This window comes from Bradysia coprophila, unplaced genomic scaffold, assembly GCF_014529535.1.
Source record: "Bradysia coprophila strain Holo2 unplaced genomic scaffold, BU_Bcop_v1 contig_348, whole genome shotgun sequence".
NCBI classification, from domain to species: Eukaryota; Metazoa; Arthropoda; class Insecta; order Diptera; family Sciaridae; genus Bradysia; species Bradysia coprophila.
Genome location: NW_023503606.1, coordinates 74,127 through 84,411, shown reverse-complemented (window position 1 = coordinate 84,411; position 10,285 = coordinate 74,127). Strand labels below are relative to the sequence as shown.

At 34.6% G+C, this 10,285-nt stretch overlaps 1 protein-coding gene across 4 annotated transcripts in view; it reads left to right on the top strand.

Moving 5' to 3' along the window:
• The first annotated feature begins 1,108 nt into the window (after positions 1 to 1,108).
• Positions 1,109 to 10,285, top strand: part of LOC119079854 (glutamate receptor ionotropic, kainate 2) — a 39,342-nt gene continuing 30,165 nt past the window's right edge. For all 4 annotated transcript variants that reach the window (XM_037187923.1, XM_037187921.1, XM_037187922.1 and 1 more), the window contains exons 1-2: positions 1,109 to 2,122; positions 6,743 to 6,904. In XM_037187923.1, the coding sequence (XP_037043818.1) occupies positions 2,023 to 2,122; positions 6,743 to 6,904 (262 nt within the window). In that variant the 5' untranslated portion in view covers positions 1,109 to 2,022. The remainder of the gene's footprint in view (positions 2,123 to 6,742; positions 6,905 to 10,285) is intronic.

The window sequence follows — 10,285 nt, the reverse complement described above, 5'->3', positions numbered from 1 at the left end:
AGGTCTTTCTAACGTAGCGTCATTTTCATACAAGGAAGCGTTGAAATGTATTTCTCGGTTCACTTTTTCATCGATTCGTTCACTTAAAATTCAAATTTTAGGCACACTTAAGGCGTGAATAAAAAAGAGCGAATAGTGAAATAAAGTCTAATCGCACAAAGTGCCTTAAGTCTTTATTTAATTGAAATCGTTAACTGTTAACCTTTCGTATTCGTATTATGTTTTGACGTTTTGTAAAGCAAAGTATCACCGTCTTCTTCTTCTACAAACACTTCGTAAAAGGTGGCATCACACCACACGAAGTGTGAATAGTGAAACAAAGTGCGATTAGTTAGTGAAATAAGGACGAAAGGCCAGGCTAAAGGCACTTTGTGCGAATAGTCTTTATTTCACTATTCGCACCTTTTTACTAGACTGAAAAGCTTTTCAAGTAAAGACTAATGGCACGAGGTGCGAATAGCCTTTTCGCTGTTTTTCCGACCTATTATAACTGTGGAAGTAGATGTTTGCGCGAACAAATAAAATTTAACAAAAAAAAATGAAGCGAAACGAAATTGTTTTCCAACGATTATTCATTTGATAAAGTACCTACACAATATTCCTCGTTTTTTTTTTATTTCAAAAAATATAATTCAATTTACCATCAAGCATAAATTCATGAGAAGAGTAAAGTTTCACTTAATTCAGATTCAAATAAATATAGTCGAGAGCATATGATCCAACTTTATGTGCAATGGCATCGAGCCAAAAATGTAAACTAACAAATTTATAAGTTCTCCAACGTTCAGCTTTCGCCTGTGCTATTATCGAAATCGAGATAGAGTTACGCTTCTGCGTGCATTGTTCCTGCTTGTACATTCACTTTTTAATTTACTACTATCTATCTCAGAGAGTCAGAAAAGCCGTACAATAATAGGGTGTAAAATGGGGTGGTTTTGTTTTGTATAACACACTCACCATATACATACATACACACAACCCGATTCCAGCTTTACAGAACAAATATTTGATTGGGAGAGCTTTCATGTATAACCAAGCATAACATACCTCAAGAGCTTAGTGAATACATCGTCCGGTTAAATATGTTCAGTATTATTTTCCATGTCTTTGCAATTACAGCCCCAGACCGAAAAAGCTCTGAAGTAGATTTTGTGTATAGTAATGTACGGAGGGATCGTGTTCTGTCTGTCTATTGACATTTTTGCTCTTCATCGTTGATGTTTTTCTTTTCGGTTTTTAGTTGTAGTTACAATCGCTGTGTCAAGTGATGCTGAAGGAACTATTTTTTATGAAAATCAATAACCGCCAGTGCCTTAAATAAATAAAAAAAAAATTGTTTGATTCGCGTTAATTGATGTGAATTTTGAGCTCAACGTGATTGATCTCTGATGCATGTTTGAAATAATTCCGCACCGAAATCGGGAATGCAATATGAGTGTGATAAACGGTTATCCCGCTTTTGTGTGCTAACGATGAGTAATGAATAGGATTACATGTGCGATATGCCATTAAATCAAAATTTAACCGATTAAACTGGCATTCAATCAGATAATAATCGGTTAATTTAATTAAAAAAGGGAAAATCACACGCCATACGCTTTATTAATACAAAATGTTGCATTATGTGCATACGGGCTAATTGAATTAACAGATTATTTTATTGAAAATATATTCAGCGTTATGCACCCGTTTTTCCATTTATAGACCGTATAATGTAATCGTTAAGGTATTGTATTCGATGTTATGTATGATGTATGGCAATTCAATTTTAAATGACCTAAATGTGTTCGGTGTACGGAATTAATTACCAAATTCGCAAGCTAATTTTTTTTTCCTTTTCGGCCTAGCAATTATATAATGACTGGAGGTGGTATAATATAGATAAATGAAAATATTAAATTTAAAAAAAAATTAAAAAATAACTAAAGTTTCGTTCGTTGGTTTGTCTAATAAAATTTCTCTTTTTCTGTTTCGGAAAGTCTAAATGTCGTTAATAAATAAATTGTGATAATTAAAGTCATAATGGTGGTGAAGCCAGGTGGTGTTTTACAATATTTAAAACTGTTTTCCGTACTATCGCTGCTGACCGGATATACAGCCCTTCCGTCGGTGATAAAAATTGGTATTTAATTTCATTTAATTGTTCTTGTTAGTTTTAATAGCTGGGTATAATGTCGTATTCAACTGGAACATTTTGGATTTTAGGGAAAAAAGCGCACAGACAGAGAGAGGGGAGGTGCGGGAGATGAGAAAATGTAGGAAAATATGCAGACGTTGAAACACCAGACTTTCTAAGTTTCATCCAGTTTCCCGCCGTAAAAACAGCGGGAAATCAAGTCAAACCTAGACTGTTTTGAAACTCATCCTTGTGAAAATTTGTAGGTTTTACTTTGGTTAACTGTCTTTTGAGTGCCCACCTAACTGTGTACAAAAAATTTCTGACCAAAATCTGCGTCTTATGCTGAAAAACAGCTAGAGAAGTTTGGAACCAGATTCAAGGAACATAGTTTTGTTTTGACTTGGTTTGTTTCGCTTGTTTTTCACAGATTTTTAGCATATATCTTCGAGAGTTTCTTTTCAAAAATGATTATCAATACGTCAAATGAAAGGTATTGGCGACACAAATCATAAGTTGAAATTTGTCGAAAATCTGGTTCATGGATCAGTTGCTACTGGCAAAACAGCGAGTGTTTTTCAGTAATATTTGAAATGTGGAAAACAGCTTGTTTCGTGTATTTTTTGCTTTCTCTAGTTTATTACTGGAGGTAAATGCTCAAATATAATGTGCGGTACATCAAATACAATTTACTGGCGAGTTTAATCAGGAAGTCTCGAAAAACATTTTCAAGCGTCTCATGTAATATCTCTAGATGTAATTATTGTTGTAAATAGTTGTTGTTGTAAAAGTTATTCCAGTCACCACACTGGTGTTTCAACGTCTTCAAATATATATATTTTCCTACTTTTCCTCATTTCCCGCACCTCTGAGAGACAAATATTTCCATAAAGCGTACAGTCCGCATAATATTTCGAGTCGCTCGTGTATGATATTAATGTTGCTTTCGGTCTACCGTTGAAAATATGAAATTTAAATTTTTATTTTTTTGTTAAACAAACTTTACAAATTTAGCGTTCCGTACTAAAATAACAAATGTATCGATATATAACCCGCATCATTGATGAACACAGTCCCGTGTGTTCTGAATAAAACAATAAAATTTGTTTTCTTTTCCTGTGGCAATAAATAAATGTTTCACTTTGCCAATATTGAAACTTTGCCTGCCTCGGAGCGTTGAAAGCAGGTTTAGACTGCTGTCGAAACTAAAACTAAAAAATATTTCTTGTGCCTCTGACAGACGTTCAAAGTTTCACGGTTTTAGTGTTCAAAGTTTCAAAATTATTTATAGTTTTCAGAGCATGAAATTTACTCAAATCAGGCTCTGCATTTTTTTATCCTGAAATTTATAAATTCAGAATAGAGGTGATACCTATAATGCAAAAGCTCGATGAAATTTACATTAATGCGATGCTTTTCTTACACTTTAATTTCGTTACACAAAGAACCTTAAAAGCAATAATCAAATGTGCATTTCAATTAGCATTCAAATTTTTCCATTAAACAACACGTTGCTTGTACAATAACGAATTCGTAATTTCTGATTATGCAAAGAATATAATTAAAAACATCGACAAAGACATTCTTCTTTCAGTTCTGTACTGTTTTATATTGTTGGTCCCTTTTGCATTTTCATTCAGGCTTAACGCCATTAGGTAGCTTTTCATATTGTCTATGCGATGAAAACTTCACGAAAACATTTTCGTTTCTTAGAGACAAAATATTGCATGTAATGTTCCAGTTCCACCAGTTTAAGTGTGAATATCGGGGGCTATTTTTTAGATAATGTTTTCCTTCATTTTATTGAATTTTTTCACATTTTCCTTAAATTTCCCAAAAAATTTTAAATGAGAATTTGAAACCAACTTTTCCGAAAATTTTAGAAAAACTTTCCTCAAAATTTGGGAAAATCTTTTCCGAAAATTTGGGAAAAACTCTCAGAAAATAGACCATGTGAAATAAAATATAGATTGTGCTATGTGCTACTAGTGATACAAAATGGATTTTTGTTCTACTGGACTAATCAAAAACACAAAATCTCATTTTTTCAATCGACAATCAACTTTGTTCAATGATATTCCGTCCATTGAACTCATTTCAAAGTTTTTACATGTTCATGAGTTTGAATCGCATTTTCAACCTGTATTCGTCATTTGGGACCAATACCTTCAAGATGACACCAATTTGGATTTGCACATTTATACGATGTGTGAGGTTTGAGACGTATGCTCTCGAAGTGCTCAAAAACAGTCGTAAAACTTATCATCATTGAAATAATGTCTTGTAGCTCTCATTATATGATGTTATTACTATAAGTATTAGTACAGTAGTTATCAATTATGGGACAAGTGATACTGACTATCGAATGAGGCGAATTTGAAGACATCCATTCATTTTGTCCCATTGACAGGTGAAGTGTTTTACTCTTAAAATTGGAGTAACGTTTCACCCTTGACAACGAAACCTCACTTTACGTGAAGTTTCTGAGTAAATTAGGAAAATATGCAGTTTTGCTTGCTTCTTCCCAATAGCTACTTTGGTATGTACATTCAAACCCGATATTCTTAACCTGTCACAGACGGCAGTCTCACTATCTGCTCTATTACTTTATTTGATCGAAGATTTTCAGAGATTGATTTCAGGAATCTTTTACTTCATTTGTTTTGAACATGCTTTTTGATATTTTTAGTCAGAGCTTTGTCGTTTATTCCTACTGTCATTGTCAATAACAGATGACAGCAGTCTGTAACAGGTTAAAAATCAAACATTTTATCGTCAATACCTTTCATTTCCATTTTTGAACGAAAACATTCAGAGATATGCTTGACAAACTTGTGAAAAATAGGCAAAACAAAACACTGTTCCAAACTCTGGCAAAAGCCGTAAAAAAATATTTTGTATGAGAAAATTTAAAAAAATGCCAAATTTTGAAAATCCCAGGGGGCCAATGCCCCCTTTCCCCCCAGCTACGGGCCTGTTTCATATATATCTCCAGCGGCGATCAAGTGTGCATCCTTTACTGTGGTGTGGTTTCGTCTCATTTCAATTTTGCTTAGTTAGCACAAGCTTACGACTAGTGCTGAAAAATTCAACTTTTCATCACTCGTAACAATATGTACTATTGTAGTCCAGGTGACGTAATGTCCCATTTAAAGAAATACTTCGAATGTCTTTAGCCAAAGCCAAAATGCTTGCCAATGTTTATTGCTTTTATTAAATAAAAGAGCAATTCCAAAAATTGTTGTGCACTAATTACATCACTACCAGAAAAACATTAATTTTTATTAAGTAAAATATACTTTCATAACACAATTCCCTAAATCCCTGAACCACTTCTTAGTTTCAATAACTTTATAAGAGTCTAAATACACTTAAAGGAAAACTGTGAAGAAAATGCTGTGTGCGAAAAATATTTAATGTGAAAGTTGTTATGTCTATTCGAACTTTTCCTCCACTCTCTCTCTATGTATACATATAAATTTAAGTATTATACACACACAGAACCGACTTTCAAGCAATGAACTCATCTTATAATTGTTGCTTCACATTAAATGCAGCAGTAGTTTCAAAAAATATTTCTCAAACGTAATAGGTGAATTTTCATGACAGCTGTGTGCTTTCACTTTAGATTTTCTTCTTAATCAAATCATATCGCTATATAGTTTCCATTGTTGTCCACATTACAATCACCCCCCAGATGTTTTGAAGATTCTTCAACAATTTCGTACATTCTTCGCTCTGGATGGATATTGTTACTTCTTTTGTTCTTTTTAGAATTTAAATAAAATCTCGAAAGGTAATACGAAACTGAGAAGTGAATGATTCATGAACCATTTATTATACGATATATATTCGCAAAGCTTCTCCATGTAAGCATACAACAAAAATATAAATTATTTCGCTGAATACAGTGTGTACGGAGTTTTCGATACGAATATTACACACTAGGGTGGCTCAAATTTGTATGAATAAATTTTTGTACCGACTTTTTTGGATATGAATTTTGAGAGGCCATGGCCAGAAACTAAAATTGACAAAAAACAAAAAAAATCTAAATTCGACCGCTTTTTAAGTTAAATGTAGACTTCTCAAAATCAGAGTTAAATTGGCATTTAATTGATTTTTTTAAATTCTTGAGTAGTCTTAGTTCATTCACTCGTCGACATCAGACTCTCGAGAGACAGCGCCACAAAAATATAATTTCTTTTCATAGAAAGGTGACTCCACCGAAAATAAAACAATTTTATTAGAATTTTTCGCCTGAAAAAATCGGACAAGGGCTTAAGTTATAGCTATGTGTATCCTACCGTCCATCAATTCCTTACCCTCCGACCCATTAAAATTTCAACGGAGTCACTTTTCTCTAAAAGATTTTTTTTTTTTTTTGGTTTTTCTGAACCACCCTACTACACACAGAGTACTTCTCGTACATTTTGTGTATGCGATAAAGTCAGCATATTTTTCGATTTCGATCTTAAAAACGTATTTGATATGAAGCGAAATCCGAAAAATGTAATTTCCAATCCAAAAAAGTTAACGTTCCCATGACAATACCACGCTATTTTCGCCCTCCCATATACAATTTATCAGCCAGACATTTGATATACGCAAATTCGAACATTTCAGGTGCTATATTTACCGAAGATCAAAAGGATAGTTCCACGGAATTAGCATTTAAGTATGGCGTGTATCGCATAAACAAGGACAAGAACATTTTGCCAAAAACCACTCTCATCTATGACATTTCATATGTACCCAGAGACGATTCGTTTCGAGCGACAAAGAAAGGTTTGTAATAAAAATCCAGTCATTAATAAAATTACCGTTCAACAACAACATCATCCAACAACACACAGTACAGAAATGCAAAAGATAATCGTGTGTATTCCGTCCGATGTTCACGAGATTAACTACCAGCAAATTATATCTTTATTTAATGTACTTAACCTTTCTTGGCTCGTTTTTTTATGTCTTTTTCTGTGTATAAATATACGTAACTTAATCACCTGTCACTGCCTATTGACTGATCAATTAATTGTGATGTTACATGTAATTAATTCGGTTTAATTTCACCACTTTCACCCAGTGACAATTTTTTCCCATTAGACATTTAATTAATCCCATACACCCGGTTGTAAAGCTATAATGTTAGCCATTACAGGACGTCTGTTCGGATGTACATTATGTACACTTCTTCTTGTTCGCTTTTTTATTGTGTTTAAGTATCATGAGTGGATGTGAAGACGGTTGTATTTACTTTTTGTGCTCTCTACATGTTCTCGTAAAATGTTATGCACACTTGGGCGCCCTCAATTGCAGACATTGCAGCCGTTAAATATTTTTTTTGGGTCATACCGAAATCGATTTTTGTTAAATTGTCTTCTGAAAGAATCGCTTTAAAGTAATTCAATCTGTTACTGCTTTTGTTTAAAGTATCGCATACCGTTTCTCACACAATCTATTACTTAATTTGTTTAACTATTACCTTTATTATATAAGACAACTCTAGGCAGTTTTCATTACTTATTTTTGGCGATAGTTGTCGATAACAGATGCTTGAGCCGTTTCTTATGAGAGTATGTTTGAGTTGTCACGATGATAGGAACCCATAAAGGGAATTGTTTATGGGCTCAATATCAATATTTTTATTCGCCCTCGCCCATCACAATCGATATGACTGATAGGTGACATTATTACCATAAAATTGATTCTTCTCCCATTTGAAGTCAATCAACCCATCACAGTGAAAACTTTTTTAATTGGTCTTCATCAAATAATTCCATTCAATGAGGCATCATTAGTCAATGAACCCACACACTATACACGAAACTTTTTGCGGCGTTTACATTCACTCGGATGTAGGTAGTTGGCTTAGGTTGGATATTGGATAAGCAAAATTAATTAACTTTTATTAAAGACGTTAAGAGGAAAGGTACACTTACGGTTTTTGCGAAAGACTTATTTTGTTGACGTTGTTCTATTTTGTATGTTTTCATGGGGTTGTTAATTCGGTAATTTCGTTAGTTGGTTTAGGTTTTGGAGTGACGAAAATATTTTAAGATCTTCGAAAAGTGAGACATTTAAAGCGACGCAATAAAAACCCTTTCTTATGTGCAGTGTGGTTTACCTTGTTTTCTCCCCTACTATGAGAAAATTGTGGTTTGTTGACGATTGGTCGAATGACATTTTCACAAGGCAGGCGATAAAATAGTCATTTTCTGCCCTTAGCCGAAACTTCGGAAGCCTTTGTTGTGAAATAGTTATTTATCTACCAAGGTAGGTATGAAGGTATTTTTTCGCACTAGTTGTCGCACTAGGAGCTGAGGTCGACAAGACGTCGTGTGCGAAAAAATACCGGCATACCTACCGTTGTATATACAACGTTTTTCGCAATTTCGGGCCATAATCACCTTTCCAATGCAAAACATGTCCTACATTTTGTGTTGAATTATGAGTAATCAGAAAATCAGTTGATTGAAAAATGCAACGAATACAAGATTAGCATAGTCTTGAGTAGAGTGGACTCAAGGTACTCCAAGGTGCTCCAATATGTGTACGAAAATGCTACGTCATGTATTAAACTTCATGAGAACACGACGAAATTCAGGCTAGGTCGAGGTGTAAGACAGGGTGACACCATCTCACCGAAACTGTTCACATCAGTCCTGGAGAGTGTTTTCAAGAAATTAGACTGGAGCAAAAAGGGAATTGACATAAAAGGAGAATTCCTCAGTCATCTCCGTTTCGCAGATGACATTGTCCTAGTCGCACTAAATCTATACCAAGCACAAGTCATGTTAGAAGAGTTAAATGAAGAGGCTAACAAAGTTGGTCTCAAGATGAACTTATCTAAAACGAAAATCATGACAAACATTGACGACGACAGACAAATAAAAATTGGAGATACAGTTATTGAAAGAGTCGACAGGTATGTATACCTTGGTCACAAACTGAAATTAGGTCTAGACAACCAAACTGCAGAAATCAAGCGGAGAATTGGTCTTGGATGGGCAGCTTTCGGGAAACTCAGCCTGATTTTCAAAAGCAAAATGAAAAAAGTTTTCGACAGGTGTGTCCTTCCAGTGTTGACATATGGAGCAGAAACGTTAACATTAACCAAAGCATCTGAAAATAAGTTGAGAGTGGCACAAAGAGCCATGGAACGAAGTATGCTTGGAATTACACTCAGACACAAAATGACAAACCAATGGATTCGCCAACAAACAAAAGTCGTTGATGTCATGGAAAGAATTGCGTCTCTAAAGTGGAGTTGGGCAGGACATATTGCAAGAAGCACAGATGACCGTTAGACCAAAGCCATCATGGACTGGAGACCCCCCACAACAAGACCTGTCGGAAGACCACCAGAGAGATGGACAAACGGAATAAAGAAATACATCAAAGGTACATATGGACACACGAACTGGCAACAAGTGGCAATGGATCGTACAACATGGAAAAATTTAGGGGAGGCCTACATCCAGCAGTGGATACAAACAGGCTAAAGAAGAAGAAGAAGTCAATGCTTAGTATATACGCTTCAACAATATGCAAATTGTGTGACTCTATAGCCGAATGGCTACAGTCGCTGCTTTGTGTTCAAAAACCTTTTGGTGTCAGGGGTTCGATTTCTGGTCAATGCAATATTTTTATTTATAAAAATTTAGCCTTCCTTGAAGGTAATAGGTTCTTTAGCGTGCGAAAAAAAATTCTTAATGCACTGAGTGCGAAAAAAAGTTCATATTGCACTGTGTCCGGGAATACAGTGAAATAAATACCTTCAAAACGACATCAAATGGATGCACGGAAAGGTGATGATTATGGACCGGTATTGCGAAAAACATTATGTTTACCTCAGGGAAAAGATGGAAATTGCATTTTATCGAATGATTTGTGAAAACAGCAAATTCGAAATGAAATTTGTGATTTTTGTCTCGTTGAACAAATAACTATTCCACTGGAATAGTATTCCAGTGAGAAAAGTGCAACAGCGGGGAGAATATATAACTTTTCTAACTCGAACTGCCACTTTGTTTTGGTTTACAAAAATAGGTAAATTGAGGTTAGATGAATTGATGTTTTTTTTGTTTCGTGGAGAAAAACGGTAAATCACACCTCGCATATATGAAAAACATTTTGTTCAACTCTTGGGGGACATTCAAAAAGGAC